Below are 19,685 nucleotides of genomic sequence, written 5' to 3'. Positions count from 1 at the left end.
CCACTCGTTCTACTAGTTCGATACTTTAGGTTCCTCTAGTTTTCTCTGTTAAATAACATCCATCACTTATGCTCCACTGATGATGGTGCATCATGTGCGAAAAAATGTTCATGAAATCCCTGGAACTGACGAAAGACTGGAAACACATTTATTTTCTTATTATAAAATATTTCAATTTACTTGTATTATATTTTACTTTTATTTTTGAAAGGCTTCCATTTTTATACAATGTTTGTTAAATAATACTAAAGTGCCACATGTTTTAGGTTTTCGTGACATTTGAAGTATAATCAAAGGCAGGGTGGAGTTCAAGAAACAATTACCGTGGTATGTTTTATTTTGAAAGTCTATGCCTGAAAGTTGTCATTGAAAGTCAAAATGATAGTTATGTATTATATAGAAAGTTTTTTGTAAAGTGTTTTGGACTGAGCACACATTGGAGTTCACTTTCTTTAATCCATGGACTGTATCCATGGATTTTTGGATTCTAATTCTTGTTCGTATGTTTTTTCTTGTACTTGTTCTAGAGGAGTTTTGGTGTCGACAGCGCACAGACTAATAATTATTAGTTGTTTTTTTAAAATCCACACTACTGTATATACACTGGATTAAGTGTTCACCACCATTTCATTGATTACAATGAGAAATTACAACAAAACTATATATTTATTTAACCTAAGTCAAAAAGCATGGTGGCATACTAGTACATCTGGGATGTACTTTCAAAACAAAGTGACCAAACTGAGAAAAATCTGAAACCAAGAAGTAAAAGTCATAAAATGATCATGGTCAGTTATCTCAATTAACATTGGCTCCTCTCAAATTACTTGACAGTTGGATTACTATGCATTAGCATACCCTGATGTCTAGTGTAAAGATAAAAAATACACAGTAATATGGTTGTGGAATTTTTATTTTTCATTTAATTATTCCTACCAAGAATTTAGCTATTATTTTCACTTGAGTCAATAATGATTTTAAAGTCTGGGAATGAAACAGTGTGAAACAAAATTGTTGTCACACAACAATTCAGCGTTGAGATGTGTTGAACCTACGGCCACATGTTACTGAACAGCCTGTGTAGTTGCTTCTGAGGGGTGGAGCTTTAAAGTTGCACACTACAGTACACATTACCGAGCCCCTTAAAGTGTAACCTAGCTCTCCTAATTCAAATGAAGAGAAAACATAACTTCCAATGTCAAACACCACCCAGTCACTTTGATTTGTTTTAATCTAAAAGTGATACATCATTATCTTTGCTACCTCTACATCAAGGGCCACTGTGGGAAGTGGTCTTGGACCCTTGTTTTATTTTTATTTATTATAGTTGCACAGGTCTTGTCAAATATTAGATTGCCTTTAAACCCTTGTTTAGGGTAATAAGCAATTTTAAGTGTTAAAATGGCTATAAAAAGGTATAATGGAAAACTAAACTGGTAAAATAGTCAAACTTAAAATAATGCCATACAAACCTTATAGCAGTAACTTAAAAATAGCTGAAATGTTCCAACCTGGTCAACAACTAAGCACAATCGCACTAGCTTCTTTTATACGACTGTAGTTTTGGCGATCATTAGACCCATTATGCTCATGTTTTCGGATCATCATTTTAATTTGGGGCTCTACTTGAAAAGGTTTAAAGGCGCCAAAGTTCAGAAAATGCTTTAGTTGCACCGTAAAATTTAAATTCACACATCTACTCACCACTGCCGATGGAGGGGTGGGGGCTAAGTGTTTGAGTCCACAAAACACTTCTGGAGTTTGAGGGGTAAACAGCGTTGCAGCCAAATCCAATACAATTGAACTGTGATCACTTCTTCAAACGTAAGTAAAAAAACAAAACAAAACTACTGCTTGTGATGTAATCAAAGTGTCTGTAAGCCCGCCATTCAAATTTAACAGTCATTTACACCATGTTTTTAGCCCAACCACCCCTCAATCAGCATAATGGTGAGTAGATGAATGGATTTTTATTTCTCATTGAACTATTCCTTTAACTCATTACAAACGCTCCTCCCAGCTTTGCATCCGTAGTTGTGGGCATGTCTAACAAACACCCCACTGACATCAACTAGTAACGGACTGCATTAAAACTGAAATCTCTCCTGATATTGCTCATTTTGTGCTGTTATGTGTATTTACATTTGTTTTGGACAAGTTCATGTCTACGTAAAACATCTTCATTATTATCTCTTTAAAAAGCAAACTGAGAAAGAGCCCGAACAATACATTTTTATTTTCTTTTATTGATGGTTTACAATTTTTGTAGATATTTATTCAATATTGTCAATCCTTGTGGCAAACAGTGATCACTGTGTTCTGTACAGTCCGGTCCCACGATGTAGACTTAAATTTGATGGGAAAGCAGGAATGAGGCATGAGCCAGGTCAGCTTTTACATTTTGTCCAGATAGTTATCCAATGCTGGGACACCTTCCCTGAGACCCTTGCGTTTGCGTGTATCAGTGACAACAATGCCAGGCTTGGTTGCTGGATCCATTGGGTTTCCAGGGAGGATCTGCCAGTGGTCGAACACACACTGTGGGAAGGCCTGGCCACCAGTGGAAGATCGTAGGTCAGCTGTGAAACCTGGGAAAGGACAGAGCAAAATGTTTCAATGTATCCTCATCAAGTTCTTACAATACTGGCAATGGAGGTTGTATGTTAAATTAATGTAGCCACTAGTGAGTTAACAGCTGGTTGCTTTAAACCCACCCAGGGCTCAACAGTGGGAGCACTTCACTTGGCTAAAACTAAATTGAGATTAATGTGAACAATAAGATTAGTGGTACATGTACAAACAATTTGGCTGCAGCCTGTATGTTCTCACAATTGTTGTACTTGTCAGAGATATCAAGTGTTTTTAAGTTACAAATTCTAAATGACACATCATTTGTTAAATTGACCACATCTCATCACTGGCTTTCCCCCTGCAGAACGTTCCATATCACTTCAGTATTTGGATCTAGTTATTCATAATAGAGCAAGATTAGTCTATAGCTGATTTGTTTCAGTGGGTCAGACCTATGGTAAAAGACTACTCAAGTTACACAGCAAAAGTGTTGCTGTCAGTTACTGTTAAAATCAAACTACTACATCTCAAGTGAAACAACAGCAAAATACAAGATGATGTGTTGAAATGACTATAGATTATACTGTAACATAAGGCAAATACAAATATTAAAATCAGAATCAGTTCACAATACTGGTTTAAGAAGAAATGTTTTCGCTGCACTGCTGGTTTAAACAACCCCAACATACCAAATGACTCCATGACAGGCAGGTAGGCCTTGCTGACATGCATGGGTGTCCCAGTGACGGAGTACTCTTCAAACACATGACCACGCCTCTTGGTTAACACACCGTAGATTCCACCAATTGCGCTGTCAGGACACTACAGAGTGGAGAAGCGATATTAGGTTAAACAGAAAATACTCAAATATATGAAAAGTGCACAATTAATAAACAGCCCCCCTCCTGACAAAAAAAAAAAAAAAAAGATGTGCGATAAGTAAAAACCGTTGAAACTTAACCATTGGGCCTTACTAAATCCGAAAGGTGACAAACTTTGTGAGCAAATATATAAAGTAAAAAAATAATCATATGTCCAACTCTGAGATACATCAGGTAACTAGAGGAAACCAGACTATACATCCAGAAGAACTTACCTGGATCTCTACCAGATAGATTGGCTCCATGATTCTAGGCTCAGCTGTGAGCGCAGAAGCGTACATAGCTCTGCGGGCTGTGGGAATAATTTGACCACCACCACGGTGAATGGCATCTGTGTGCAGGGTCACATCATGGACGTCAAAGCGAACAGCACGCATGTTCTCTTCGCAGAGGACACCCTAAAGAGAAAATAAATAGTTGAAGTATATGCACTGACCTCTTGTTAGAATAATCGCACACATCTCTTCCTAAACTAATAAATACAAGACACTGACAGCGAATTCTAATGGCCCCCTTACCTCCTTGACAGCCCACTGGAAGCCAGCAACAACACTATCCTTGATCTCATTAAGGTACTGCACTCCCTTGGTCACGTCCACCAGCATGTTGGGGCCAGTTCCATCAGGTCCAAAGCACCAAATCTTTCTAGCCTCTCCGGCATCCCACTCAAACTTTTCAACAAGTTGACGAGCACGGGCCTTGGCCTCCTGACGCATGGTAATATCGCCCTTATCCATATCCTCTGCTAGGCCCTCTTCAAAGGGACGGGCCTTCATGAACAGACGGTTGTGCTTGTTAGGTGACTTTGCCAGACACAAGACAGATGATGGGGTGCTGACTGTCTCCCTGTAGGACACCACTGGGTCAGATTTCTAAAAAAGAAAGAAGAAAATTGCAATATAGAAAAGTCAACCTTTAGGGACAATATCAAAATTGAAAATGGCATATTTGATCTTTATGAATTGCAAAATCATTAAAGAAAAAAATAATAACTCAAGTTAACTTAAATTTTGGACTAAATCACCTTGATTGGGATGCAAGCATGATCCTCCTCCAGATCCTTCAAACAGATCTCCAGATGCAGCTCTCCAGCTCCAGCAATGATATGTTCTCCAGACTCTTCAATGATGCACTGCACCATAGGGTCAGACTTGGACAGACGCTTCAAACCCTCCACCAGCTTGGGCAGGTCAGCAGGGTTTTTTGCCTCCACAGCAACTCTCACCACAGGGCTGACACTGAACTTCATCACTTTCAAGTTGTGTGCATGCTCAAAGGTGGTGATTGTTCCCGTCTTGACAAGATACTGGTCCACTCCGACCAGACCCACAATGTTACCGCATGGTACATCTTCAATGGCCTCAGTGTAACGGCCCATCATCAAAATTGTCCTGGCAAAGAGAAAGTTGGACAATTCTAATGTGCCCAATACTTGATTAATTCATCTCACAGCTAGGCTCCAAACCCATTTCAAATAATAACTAATTAACATACAAGAAGTTGATACCAACCTCTGAATTGGCTTTACGTAAAGGTCGTCCTTCTTTCCAGGGATGTAGTTTGGTCCCATGATGCGCACTTTCAGGCCAGTGGAGACACACCCAGAGAACACACGTCCAAAGGCGTAGAAGCGACCCTTATCATTGGTGGGGACCATCTTTGAGATATACATCATCAAAGGGCCATTGGGGTCACAGTTCTTGATAGCTGGGTAAACAAATAAGTCAGACATTTAGACCAGGATCTAAAGACAATTGTTAAAATGAAAAATAAATAAACTTCATACCGGTGGCAGCCTCATCATCACCAGGGCCTTCATAGAGCATATCGCAACGGTACCTCTGGGCAACGACCGGGGAAGGCAGGTGGATGGTGATCATTTGCAGAAGTGCTTCTCCAGCCGGAAGCCAGCGACGCATGACAGCCTTCAGGAGAGGCTTGCCCTCCTTGTCTTTGTCCTCATTATCCAACTTGATGTCCAGCTTCTGGATCAGCTTGGCAGTTTCCTCTTTGTTAAATTCCATGATGGCCTTGAACACCTAAATAAGGACGTTGATTGCAATTATGAATGAAAACCAACATAGCCTAACCAAATATGATAAAGAAAACCATAGAATGGTCCCTGCTCAGAGTGAAGGTCATCATCAATGTTTAGTCAGGTCAAAGTGAAGAATATTCAAATCATCACTTGCAGGCAAAATTAACTATTGTTTATGGTAAATAGTATCTCTAGTTACCTTGAAGATGGGGTCCAACACAAGAGCAACAAAGGTGCGGGGGAGGTTTTTGCCATCGGCTGTAACACCAGACTTCAAGAACTTTCCAGTACTACTATCAAAGAACCTAAAACAAAACAAGAGGTTTAAGATTTACCAATAAAAACAGGCCAGAATCAACTACATCGATAACAGAAGCAAATTCTGAAATTTAAGATCGTCTGAGATTCAAACAAAAAGATAAACATTTCAGATAAGCCACTTTTGCACACTACAGCCCCTCTACTAAGTGTTTGTGTCACTGTTGGCTACGGTCTCTATTCAAATGCAATTTGTAAGGCAGTCAAGCGTCGTTTAGACTCACCTGTCACCCCACAGTTTCTTCATCATGTCCTCCACTTTCTTGCAATGCTCTTCTGGTGTCATCTCGGTGTTGCCCTTTGCAGCAAACTTGGCTACATACATCTCAGCAAACTGCTTCAGGGTGAAAGCCCAGCCATGGAGTCCAGAGCCAAAGCCAACAGTACCTATTGGTGGATCAATCTTGGAGAAGCGACAGACCATTCATCACTATATGCCAAAAGGGGGGATATTACGATTTGGGAGATAAAATCTCTATTTCGAAGATAGTGCTCAAGGTAAACTACGTGTGTGCAACTACAATTATACCACTGAGTATTGTACTTTAGATAAAAAGTTGTGACTGCCACTCACCTGGATGCTGCCCATAGGACCATCATCTTCTCCATAAGTGGCGATGATGACGTTCACAGTCTCACAAATACGCTGGAAAGTCTGGTAGAGATCTTCTGGTTCAATCTGCAACTCCAACAAGGCACGGTCCATCTTGTTCATCATCAGGACTGGCTTGATGCGCTCGCAAATGGCCTGACGGAGCACAGTCTCAGTTTGCACACAAACACCTGGCAGGGATACAGAGATTAAATTAAATGAACCCAGGGGAAGGCAGCATCAAGTTGTGAATCTAATTTAAAACAAGTAGTCAATGGTGTAATAAAAACAAATCACGGTAACAGCATATTTTCATGAAATACAAAATTATGGTAAGAAAAAAAATCTGCACTCCCAATTCAGAAGACAGTCTTATTAGCAAGCTGCAAGTACTTGTTTTTTGTAGCCACTTTTTAGAGATGAAGTAAATCTTACTGTCTCTACTTAAATACAACTTTAAGAAGCTGTAAGTGGAATGCTTCCTTTTTAAAATTGTCAGTCTGTGTTCTTGATTTTCCACTTTTATACATTTAATTGCAAGTTCAGAAGCAAGAGCTTACACAATCTACTGAAGATTTGGACTTGTTCTTACCAGAGACGCAATCCACAACAACCAAGGCTCCATCAGTCACTCGGAGAGCTGCAGTCACTTCAGAGGAGAAGTCAACGTGTCCTGGTGAGTCAATCAAGTTGATCAAGAAGCCAGCACCATCCTTGCTATTCTTAATGAAGGCCAGGTCATTGACACCCAACTCGTAGTACATGGAGATGGCGCTGCAAGTTAGGGCAAAACCAGATGTCAAGATTTACTGCCTAAACCAATCCAACTGGTTTTAAAACTAAATCAAAGTTACATTTAAGACCAGCTTTTTTAAAAAAATCCTACTATACAGAGCCCTAACAATTCTCAACATAAGATAAGTCCTTTATTAGTCCCAAAATGGGGAAATTTGCCATGTTACAGCAGCAAAGAGATCAAATAATTAGGTGCTCAATGAAGTGTAATATTGCAAAATTAAACAACATTGTGAGTAAGTAAACTGGTTGGCCATGTGGAAGTGTGATCTGAGTTAACGATGTTTAAAAATTGAAGCAAGAAAAAAAAGAATCTGAAAAGTTCACTTGTCTGTCCAGCTAAGACTGGCAGGTACCTAGTGAAACAAAAGCCTCTTTTTTAACAGATATTGCTATATTGTCATTGAGAAGAGCTTTTGTGATCAGTCCATTTCCACTTAAGCCTTAACCCTACTCTGCATAAAATAAAAAGCTGCAATGAGTATTTTCAAATTGTGTGCCAGTATTATGAGTCAGACGTGATGTGGCAATACAGCAGTAGGGTCTGTCCTGCACTTGTATCCCTATCCAATAGATTTCCATCAGGCTCCAACAACCTCTATTGCCAGATCTATGCAAAAAACAGCAGACTTTAATAAATAAAAATACAATAGTGGGAAATAAAGCTACTTACGTAGATTTGATGGTAATGCAACGTTCCTGCTCATCCTTGCGCGTGTCTGTAAAACGGGCCTCTCCAGCACGGTTTGATGCAATGATGCCCGCCTTCGATACCAGGGAGTCTGTCAGAGTTGACTTTCCATGGTCGACGTGCGCAATCACAGACATGTTACGGATGTTGGCCTTTTTGTCCATGATGGCACGGATCTGCTCTATAGTGAAGTTAACCTGAGGGGACAAAGTCAAGTTGAACAGTCACACCGCTGCTTTACAGCCTGTCATGCAGCAGTCATCGTAATCTGTGAATAGTTAATTCGGTCGACAATCCCAATCGTATCTGATGGAGATGTAATGTTATCCAAGGAATTTATGAAGCTTAGATGTGCAAATCGGGAGAATTTACTGGCAGTGCCACCTACCAACGGATTCATTAACCAAAGGGTGTCCCCTCACATAACTTCTGGTGTTACTAATGGACTCAGCTAATCTACTTGTCTCGAATTCACGGTTGTCTAGTTAAATTGGATGACAGCGTCATAGGTGAATGACGAGAAACAATTTCCAACAGTGGCTGCACCCTTGCATATCAAAAATGGCTGCCGGTTCAACATTCATGGTTCTGCTCTTCTACTCTGGGCGTCCGCCATGGCCACAGCTGTAATGCTATTGTTGTCTGCGTTTCACAGCGAATTTTGAACTAGCCTCAGTCAGTATGTATGCGGACATAAGGTGGATAGCAATGATGTCATCCATTTTAACAACCAAGTACGCCATTGACGTGTCCTAAAATGTGATCGGACCACCACCACCCGGCATGTGACGGCATGAATAGGCCACGTGTACAGAATAGACAACATGCTAAACGCTAACATTAGCTTGACAGCTAAACTAGCCTTACGCACCAGGCCACGAAATGCCGGCAAATGATTCCTCGGAAACCGCTACAAGTTTAAAACCCAGATAACCGTTAGAGGTGCTCGCTCCCCCGCTTCAAATTACGCATCTAGAAAATGTTTTTATTAAAACGTCACTTGTGCATTTCAGCAGCTAACGGAGCAAAAGCCGCTACTGTCGATGTTCACCAAAAACGCCATGTCATCCGACGTTAGCCATGTAAACCTCCCTTCACTCAATTCTCTGATCAACAGCTTCACTTTGACACTGAAGAGAAACGAGTTGAGCTTATTTCTGGACTCGTTGCGGCCTTTAGCGGTGCCAGCGGCACAGATGACAAAATGGTTGCCATTTTCACCAAAGGCATGTTCACAGTATATACGTGTAAGCAGCGCACCATCCACGAATACCGTGATCTCTAAACCACTGGCATGACTTTGCGTTCAAAAACTACTCTGAGAAATGTTAGAAACTTACCATTTTGACGGATGGTTTCGGATACGCTCGGTCAGTAAATTTTACGCTGCCCACCACACGATGGCTTAGGCAGGGAAGAGGCAGCTGATGTAAGGAAACAGCGGTTTATAGGCCCTGCGTCACCCGCCTGCGTCACCGGCTTACGTCAGCCACCTACGTAAGCACGTACTGACGGAACCCCAGAGGCTCACGGGTGATTCCCGCCACTGATGCGCAGAGACCTAGAAGGGTCCAGTCATCATCATCATCATTATCATTATCATTATCATCATGTTCTTGTTCTTGTTCTTGTTCTTCTTGTTCTTGTTCTTGTTCTTGTTCTTTTTCTTTTTCTTTTTCTTCTTGTTCTTGTTCTTCTTGTAATATAAAGTCCAGTGTCCACATGCAGCCGCAGCACAAACGTGAAGGAAGTTCAACTTTCAAAGTTTGGTTCGTGAGCTGGGTTGAGTCACAGAAGAGAACCGCGCACTAAATGATGACGACGCAGTAGATAGGGGTGAAGTGTGGATTTTCCTTTCTGGGTGAACTATCCCTTTAATGATTGTTCTTTTTCTTTTCTTCCAGCAGATGGCGCCCCAACTTCATAACCAGCCACTCCAACTTCCAACACACTGCTGGTCCCATAATGCACAAGTGACGCTCAACTGTGGATTTCTTTTTGCTTCAAGAAAATATGCTACAAGATACAGTTGAGAATAACCTCAGCAGATGAAAAGATAGTTGTATCTAATTAAATATCTGATAGTTAACACTAGTGCGTTTTTTTTAGAAGAAGGTTGTGAAATTCACAAAAGAATGCATTTCCCTTGGTCTGTGTGAGTAATTTCTTTATTCAGTGATTGGAGGCTGCAAATTATGAGACTTGGATTACATAATCTCTTATTGTTGACAACAGTCAGGGTTACATATGAATACTGAATAAAAACTGCGTAATTGTCACAGACTTGTCCTTGTCCAAAAGGGTTTTGTGGACTGACACGCAAACTCGCAAACCTATAAACGTGGGGCGCAGAGCTGAGGTGGTCCGTGAGAGAGGAGGAAGAGACAACAGTGACCAGAGATGAAGGGGAATCCATCTCTATCTGCACTCCATGCTGAAGCATTCTTTCTTCAAAGGCAACAGTCAGTTTGATAGCTTGTGGGGAGATGATGAATACTCTGATAGATTGACCGTAATGTGACGAATCTTATGGGTTGCTCTAGTGCCACAAAAAGCAGAAAATTATCCCATGATTCATATTCTTAGAGGAAACTGGGGCCAGAGAGGGGCATGTGGAGGACACAGAGTTAGAAAACAATTAGGCCTATAACACGGACACAGACACACACACTCAAAAACACTCTACCTAGTACGCAGAGTTAATTTGACATTGTTAATTACCCGTTTGAAAAGGAAGTTGACTGTGTAACTCATTTAACGCCATCGCACCTGATGTGCTTGTCAAGCTGTAGCTCCCAGCATGCAGTCGGACCCGAAAACAGTCACGCACAGATGATTGGCGGGCACAGACGGCAGATAGTTCAGCCTGAGTAATTGACTATAGATTAAAATGACACAGAAGTTTTAGAGGGGGTATGATTTCTCTGCCACAAGAGCAACCTCCGTGCATGCGTCATGTAAATATTCAAAGCTGTTTTGCTTTCTCTGAGTAGTCCATGTTCCCCTGGTACTTTGTTTGACAGAGAGAGACAGTAGTCTGACACAGCATGTCCACAGTCTAAACCTCAGAGAAATGAAAGTCTTAAACATGTGTAATTCATCCACAGTCTGCCCCGCTCCACAGTCTCTCACTTGCCTGCCCTCATTTATTTTTCATCTGAGAGTCTGACCATCACATACAGACATCATTTGTCTTTATTATTGAGATGAAGTGCTTAGAAGAAATCATCTCATATTCAATTAGCTTATAGTCTGAAATTGAACTCCCATTTTCACCAGTCAAAAGGCTTATTGTTGAGAAAAGGCAAAACCAGTATCATATTTCAATGTCAAGTCACAACTTTGTTGGATTGAATTGCTTTAGAGCCCAAATACATAAAAAATGCATTTGCACTATCTGGACTATAAATGTAGCTCAGATGCCGAACACAAGCTGAATCGATTCCCTGGAGCCTTTCCAAGGTATCATTATGGCAAACAGCGAATACATGTTATAAATAAGAAATGACGCAAATAAACAGAATCTGTCATCGAATGACAGGTAACCCACGGTTATACGTCTGTTATCAAATATGAGGAATTTCCTTCCAGTTTTCAGTAGCTCTGAACACTGACAGCAACAAGAACAGATATACAGGGGACATGCATGTGGACGAACGGACGGACACACACACACGTACACATTTGCGCATCTATCCTTTTTAGGATACTGCATTGACTTCCATTCATTGTGGATAGTGAACTGAGACCAGATTATTGATCCACTCCTTCATTAACCTTAAAACCAACAATGTTATTTTTGCTCGCGCGACATAATTCTTCATTACGAACCTTCAATTGAAAAAGATAGAAAACATCTTCAGATTCATTAAACAGCAGAGTTGCAGAGCCGAGTCATTAATAGTTTTTAATAATATCTTCTAACACTGTGCGTGTATCATCAAGTACAAGTGTGTGTAAAATCGCTGCAGTGAACGTGACTGTGCCATCAGGCGCACAGAGCGCATAGAGTGGACTGGAGATCACTTACAAATCTAATAAATTCCATTAAAGTAATCCCAGTGTCCTCCAGGTCCTGCTCCAACAAGTGTGTCAGCCAAGTCGCCCGATTCATAGTTTCGTCACTCGCCTAGTGTCAGATGGGATAAGCTGCAAAGGATAGGTGGAGATGGAAGATTTCTACTCTTTATCAACTGATAATTTAAGTTAATACCCATTGTATTCAGAGCAGTACTTTGCAGTACACGCAATGCATGTTGTCTTTCAGGTTGTTGACACAGGATCCATATAAAAAGTGTTAAAAAAAAGTATATTGCTTCAGGAATCTGCTGAATTAAATGTACCTATACTTGTACTAAGAATATATTCATTGCATAGCATAAGTCATTGTTGATAAAACTTCTTTTATCTTAACTTATCCAGGTACATTTTTTCGAGATGAGTAGCCTTCATTCTGCTGGGCTCACAGTGTCAGCTCTATTCAATCACAATGGTGAAACTAATTAAAAAAATTGGCTTAGAGTTTTAACAGGTAAGAAGCAGTAAGGCAGAAAAAAATCCCATTGTACATTTTAAATGTTTATTTTAAACTTTAAGGATAAAACGCAAATTGAATGACAATGTTTAAATGTACAAATAAACTTGTTTGCTGCAGTTTGTGCTGTGATGTGCCGCTCTGCTCAAATCCAAATATTTCCCCACAACAACTCACATAAAAAAAAAAAATGAATTCATCAGAAATATTCAGGAGGAACGCAAAAAAAAGTGATTGTTTAAACCAGTCTGTGAAAATGCTGTCAAATATATACCTGTCTGTCATTATCCTTATGATAATTCAGATATTTTTGATAAGAATAAGGAGTAGAATCTCCTCAGAGAGAAGGCTGCTCTCACTGCTCTCATCTCTCCGGCCATTTTTCTTCCTGTCAATGCCACAAGCCCAATGCATGATGGTATATATTGCTTGATAATGACCATCAGTTGTACAGTATTTGTCCCATTACACTGTGGTAGTCCAATATAAAGGTTATGAAAAGTTTCACTCAACATTCAGGGCGAACTCACTTTATAGTGGACTATGTAGCGATTCATGTGGAGTCAGAGTTATTGTAAAATTAAGTTCCTGTCCGGGATAATTCGCATAAACATCATCTGAACTCGGATCAACAAATCGGAAAGTTGGCTAAATGTTGTTACACAAATTGTCGAGTTGCTTACTTGATCATCATTATAATGTAGATACTGGAAAGAGGCGTCAATGTGTTGTTTAAACGCTCTAAACACATGGATACAACAGCACTTTCTCCCGCATTCCAACTTCAAATCCCATGAACACAACAAAGTCAGGAAATGGGACCTAAATTTAAAAGTCAAACAGAAAATAGTGACCTCAAAGTTCAAACAACTGAGATAAGAATCCAAATCCAAAAACCAAATGGAAAGTAAAAGGCCAAAGTCTGTAGATCCAAACAGCCAAATATACAAGACCAAAGTCCAAACCTAATAAAATTCTTCAAATTCAAAAATGAGTACAACAAAAGATATTTAGAGCGATACATCAAATGTCCCTAATAAAACACCATCAGATGTCTTAAGACGAATCAAAAGTCCTTCCAAGTTTCATAACAGGGGCAGAATCAAAGCACTCCTGATCACAAGCTGTCCCAACCTGGTACATGTAAGTTAAAAACATGAGTTGTATGTTGATTTAGACTCAAAACCTAAGCTGAAAACACTATGCGCTGAAAACACTCTGCGGCGTGTCATATGACTCATGTCAAGTGTCGCCCCCAGCATCAATATAGAGCAGCGCAAGTGTTTGATAATAGTATTTATAGGCCCAAAGTAAGCCTATTTCTGCAGCCTCGCACAATGGCATATTTACTGCAGCTTCATGATGTGGCCGGAACTTGCCCTGAGGGGGGGGGGAGCGCATCTTCCAGGACCATACCACACATGCAGGTACTCTCCATTTTGGGCTCAAACTGTTTGAACACTTAACCAATGGTGACCTTTTAATTCAGAGAGGACAAGTGATTATTCACACGGCCACAAGAGGATGCTTGACAGGAAAATGTAATAATGGACTTTTTTAGAAAGTTTGAACAACAATGCTCGCAGAGGAGTATTCCTGACTATGACAACACCCTTGGTATTTCGGGAAAGATAATTTTGTGTGATTATGTGCGGTTGTCTTGCAGCTGACATTTAAGAAAACAGCTCAATCATGTCATGTCACTGTCGTCAAACTGTTTGTCTCTGATACCAACTGAAATTATATTCAGAGTGGAGCACAGCAGAGATACAAAACTATCCAAAGTTGCAGCCAAAATGACACATCTATGTGAGCTTTGGCTGCAGGAATTGATGAAGCTTCTCTGGTGAGCAAAGTAACTGCACCAAAGAGGTTATGTTTTCACCCCGGTCTGTTTGTTGGTCAGCAGGATAATGCGAAACCTGCATAAGTGATCTCCATGAAACTTGGTGGAAGGATGTGGTATGGGTTAGGGAAGAACCCATTACATGTTGGTGTAAATTAGGATCAAAGGGCAGGTCCAGGTTTTTTTCATCGCATTTTCACAGATTTGCCAGGGAATAATAAACATGGATCTTGATAACAAAGGTCAGCAACATTAAGGGAAGTGATATCTTTGAGTGTGTGAAATTTGGTGGAGCTGGATTGAATTTAAGGAGACTGTTGAGCCTTGGTGGAGGATCGTCTCCTGAGTGTCATTCTATTGTGTTTGATTGTCAGCGGGATTACGCAACAAACCTTGGTGGAAGGACGGGACATGGACCAAAACATATTAAATGTGGGCACAGATTCCATAAAAGGAGGTAATCATTCAATTTTTATAATTTTCACTCATTTCCAGGGGTATAAATCGTGGATCTTGATGAAAAAAACAGGCATAAGTGGCTCAAAACAAGAGTCGGGATTGAGTGCATATAAATAAAGTTTTTTAGGGGGGGTAGGTTTTTTTCAGCTGCTGTACAGTAACAATAAGGGATTCTAACCTGTAACTACCACAAATGTGCAGCTGAGATCATGTGGATTCAGTCAACAGTTCACATGTATCTTTAATAGTTTTAGAATGAACAATGACAGATTTGGAGGGTAATTTAGGGGGGAGCTGTTGGGCCTTGTTGGTGGTATGCACTCCACTGAGTGTCATTCTAGTTTAGACTGTGAACAGTGCTGCAGTCAAGACCCCATGAAAGTCACTCAGTGAATAGCACCCAGAAGAACGCAAGGCCCAACAGTCCCCTGAATATGTGGGATTTTTTTTTATCTCGATGCATGAGTTGTTCCGTGGGAAATTGATAAAAAAAGAAAAGAAAACGATCATAACAATTTTTAACAAACCCCTGATCTGTGTCTGCACCAAAATGGGTTATTTCTTGACCCATACCACATCCTTCCACCAAGTTTCAAGGAAAGCCATTTTATCCCCTGTTTTGTCAAATGTGTTTCGAATTTTAGAATAAAAAAACATGTGTTTGAATCCTGCCTTAAAAGTAAGACTATGACATGGTGGCTTACTTGAGCAGGGGTTGGGGCACAGTCTGAGTTTTGAGTCTCACAAAGAAGCTTTCCTTTATAGGCTTGGGTGACTTTCGGCCGATATAATCTGTCATGCTCCAGTCTCGTCGCTGTTAAATCTCAAAGGGGCAGGACTATTTCAGTCTCATCTCTCCTTTCACACTCCCTGAATAAAGCCCCTGTCAGGTAGCTCTGTGGCCGACGTGTCTTAATGTTCACCTGTGTGGATTTTTGACCAAACAGGTTAATAAACAGGTATTTGCTGTGTGGAGGACAGAACACACAGAGAATGTCTGCTACCCAGTACATTAATCACCATTTCTACATAAGCAAACACACCATACTCAATGGCATCTTGTTTTCTATGATTTCTGTGCAGATTTATAGATGTGAACATCAAGGATGAGGACTTTCTTTGGCAGTGTGAGTTAAACAGAATCTAAAAATATGTGTTTCATGTCTGCGCTCAGTTTTGACTGCGTTATGAGGTGATAAACCCATAATCTTGGTAATCTCTCCTGGATGTAAACACAGCACAGACCAATAACAACACCCCAGAACTGAGAGAAAGGACATATTATCATACAAATGAAAGTTCATATTTGATATTGCTTCATCTCATTCATAGTCTATCTGCAGTACTACACAGTTTAGAATGATGAAACTGTACAAGGGGGTGTTTATCTCCATGAAGTGGCTCCGCCTGCTGAGACTACAGAGTTTTCAACAGGGAGTTGAGTGTTTGACTTGTGATTTCTGTATCTTGCCTTAAACGTCAATACCTAAAGGTTTCTTTCTACCTTTCACAACTCCTTTGCTACACTGGAGCCTGAAATCAAGTTATTCTTTATCATTATCTTAAAGTTATGACTGTCAGGCTTGTTTGCAATTTAAGCCATTTTCAGACATAAACTCCAGAAAATGTCCAGAAAATTGAGTTCAGACATTTTGCAGAGTTTTACTATCACATATGAAGAATGCACAAAGAGATTCCCCAGGTCAGAATAGCAGGAAAATGTCACATTTCAGGTGAGGGGTGATACCTGGATAGAGCGTGCAGGAGGCACCACATATACAATTCCACTACGTGTTTTTGAGTATTGACTCTGACGCCAGAGTCAAAAAGCTTTTGAATCTTTTTGTCTTTCCAAGATGACATTTTCGTCTGCGTCTTGAACGAGTATGACACCTCTTGTCTTTTCCTGAAATACTCATATTCCTTTTGGGGCATGTGTTAGAAACATCATCAACATGCTTGTTCGCTTGTGCTGCATTTTCTGGAAATCCTGACGTATTCTCACATGGACTCACTCTGACATTTTCCGGACATTTTACTCTGAGGCTGGCAGGAGAAGTTCCAGAAAATGTCCAGAGTAAATGACTTAAACATTTTCATTCTCACATACAGCCCCTCCGGACAAAAATTCAAGCAAATGCCCAGGGTTCAGTAGATGTCTGGAAGAAGCTTGCCAGCTTTTCTGCTCAGTACAAACACATAATAACATAAGTGAGACTATGACCATTTATGTCTGCTTTGTTCCATTAGTTGTCAGTTGGACCTGTTAAAATAAGAGGGGGACAAAGAGAGAGACGCACAGGATTAGACAAAAGAGAGAGGAACCAAAAGAGAGCTAAAGGAGAGGAGGGGAGTGAAAGCAGGGAGAAGGTGTGGGAGAATATAACTGAAGTTGGTACAAAACTAAAGCTGTGCAGATAATCGCAGTAAGTGTGGTGAGAGAGGGGAAACACACTGTTGATTGTAAAGGAAATAGCAGCAGGTAGGAGTTGTTGACGCCTCTTGTTTGTGGACAATAAATTACCAAATGCAAACAAACGTAAAAAGGCAGTGACATTTTGAAAACAGGCCCAAAATACCAAACTGACCCAGTTCTGGCAGCACCCTCTAAACTCTATCAGACAGGGAGCCAGCAGAAAGGCTTCATTCAAACTAAGCATAGATAGCTACATTCACATTCACTCTGTCTTTTGGAAATCATAATAAGCTGCCATCTGCTGACGTCTAATATAGCATGTTTAATAATGATCAGCCAACCAACCACCACACCGTCTGCCATTCAGAGATGTCCCCCATCCTCTCCTGTCCCTCCATGTCCTCAGATACTGCTGCTATAGACCTGGCTGTCTCACATACAAACCCTGGCTGAGACAGCTGCCTGTGCCAGTGGTTCAAACGGCTCAGGGCGGCCGTGGTCTGGCCATCAGGCAACTCCAGAGGCAAGAAGCCCTCTGTTGCATACAATATTTGTCGCTAAAGTGCTGCACAGTCATAGACAACCTGGATAACTTAACTTCAGAACGCTAATTGGTATGTTGTATTTGTGTGTGCTTACGATGTGTGTGTGCATTCTTTTTGAATTTCCTCGGAGAGACACTTCACCCACAACTTTGAGGTGAAGTTGCACATCAATGAGCAGGAGCTGAGCAGCACTGGGTATTGCATTGAATGGCAGTGGCACTTATTTTATGTGGCAGGCTCCATAAGCCAGTTTGGGCTCATCTATGTGGCCAGGATGTGGCTTATTGGAGTGACGGGTTCCCTCACAGAACTGAAAGCAGCTGACATGCTGACTTTAAGCCAGCATTTGTCAAGACTGAAAGGGGCTTCGATGTCATGCTTTGCTGTGTCAGTTGACAGCAAACCTGCTTCACCCATCACATTTCACTGACCTGGATTTCTAAAGGTCTTCATGCTTGTATTCACTCTTTACACTGACATAAGGGGTGGCTGGTGCTGTGGCATCCCATATTTTCTATATCTTTCCATGCACCCTGGAGGACGTTTCAAAGTTAATTGCCATTGGGATATTATTTATTTATTAATAGCGTTTGTGTTTCGTCCATGTTGTTGTGCTTTATTACATCTACAGGGAGCATACCCACGTGTGCAACTGGTCTGCCAAGTTAGACTGGCTTTCCATTTCAATTTGCAGTATCTGGTCAAACCCATGAGATTTCTGACTGGGAGATTTACAGGGAACTTTCTGAAAAGGACAAACAAATCTGCTTCTAGTTCTGGTATCACACTGGCTCTCTGTAACTGCACAAATGGAATAAATAAAGCGGTTCCATCGCATCTCTTACAAACAATCTGATCAAATGATTGTGCTGCTTTGACCAAGTACGGATTAAAACAAACAGGATGTTTTTCCATTCTGCATGGAAGGATATCTTCTTGGTATCTTTTTTCATACACATAACGTTTCATATCTACAAACAAAATAGCAACAAACAAGTTGATTGATTGTCTGTATTTGAGTCAATTTATTCAAAGATTTTGAAAGAATATAGTATATCTGTGCCATCTTCCCTTTGGAGATAAAAATGCAAGCAGGGCTGTTTTTGCTTGGACTGTGCTCTGTGGGCCGTGACTCTCCCTGAACAGTTTGACTGCAAAGCTTCTTCTGTCAGTGAGATGCTGCATTTTGCTTCAACAGAAAATAACTGTATAGCAGTGGTACAGAGACATAAAAGAGGTTGTATACCAACTGACTGTACATGAAGTTGGACAACATGACAGCTCCCTGAAGTGGAGACAAATCATCAGTGTGGTGCAAGTTCACACCTCTCATGAACTAGTTCAAAGTTCAGTTCATACAAGTAAACATGAATAGTTCACGTTCATAGTTCACCATTTAAATTCTGAACTAGTTCATAGTTCAGTTCATTTCATAGTTTTAAGGTGGAAAGTGAGAATGAAAGACTTAACTTGTTTTTTAAAGAAAACTTTATCCATCACTACCCCTTGCCTTAAACTGTACTTCATATGTATCAATTCCTAAAAGAAATTTTAATTTTAATTTTTTTTAATTATTGCTAATTTTGCCTGTTTATTTATTCATACCCTGCACGAATTTGTCTACCTGTTGCTGGGAAATCCTACCCTTGAAGGCTGCAGACAATGTGGTTTGGGTCATTTGGGGCTGTTGGCAGGGGGTGTTGGTCTTTTTTTGACTTTCAATTACTTGGAGATAACTTTTTAGGCTAGCTGGATGCTTCAGCTCCACATGCCGTTTTAAATTAGATGCGGATGAGGCTGACATCCGGACTTGCTTTTTCTTCGCAGGAGGACACAATTTGCACAGAAAGGTGAGATTTTTACTGTCAGAATCTTTATCAGACAGTGTGTAAAAATCCCCGCAAATAATAATAAGGTGCATCGGATGTAGTCGCTGAGTCTGCGTCTCTGCTTTCACTTGCCATTTTTATATGAGACCGAGAGCTGTTGTCTTGGAATA

At 40.6% G+C, this 19,685-nt stretch overlaps 1 protein-coding gene across 1 annotated transcript; it reads right to left on the bottom strand.

The window, feature by feature from the left end:
* Positions 1-2,212: 2,212 nt before the first annotated feature.
* LOC117759668 (elongation factor 2-like) lies at positions 2,213-9,419 on the bottom strand. Its single transcript, XM_034581884.1, has 13 exons — positions 9,227-9,419; positions 7,869-8,083; positions 6,993-7,174; positions 6,383-6,591; positions 6,033-6,211; positions 5,690-5,795; positions 5,239-5,491; positions 4,964-5,159; positions 4,477-4,843; positions 3,971-4,324; positions 3,668-3,850; positions 3,261-3,393; positions 2,213-2,588 (listed from the first exon to the last, which is right to left on the bottom strand). Exons 1-13 carry the CDS (start codon positions 9,227-9,229, stop codon positions 2,395-2,397), a joined length of 2,574 nt encoding a protein of 857 aa, XP_034437775.1. The 5' UTR covers positions 9,230-9,419; the 3' UTR covers positions 2,213-2,394.
* Between the last annotated feature and the right edge of the window lie 10,266 nt (positions 9,420-19,685).

The sequence above is a fragment of the Hippoglossus hippoglossus genome, chromosome 4 (genome assembly GCF_009819705.1).
Source record: "Hippoglossus hippoglossus isolate fHipHip1 chromosome 4, fHipHip1.pri, whole genome shotgun sequence".
In the NCBI taxonomy this organism is placed as follows: Eukaryota; Metazoa; Chordata; class Actinopteri; order Pleuronectiformes; family Pleuronectidae; genus Hippoglossus; species Hippoglossus hippoglossus.
Note: the sequence above shows the minus strand (reverse complement) of the source record. Positions and strands in the feature narration are given on the sequence as shown.

Bases quoted from the DNA above. Each gene is read 5' to 3' on its own strand.
- LOC117759668 (XM_034581884.1), bottom strand. The intron at 5,160-5,238 runs GTATGAAGTTTA...TTGTTTACCCAG, and splicing joins TGATGATGAGGCTGCCACCG to CTATCAAGAACTGTGACCCC. The intron at 3,851-3,970 runs GTAAGGGGGCCA...TTTTCTCTTTAG, and splicing joins TCCAGTGGGCTGTCAAGGAG to GGTGTCCTCTGCGAAGAGAA.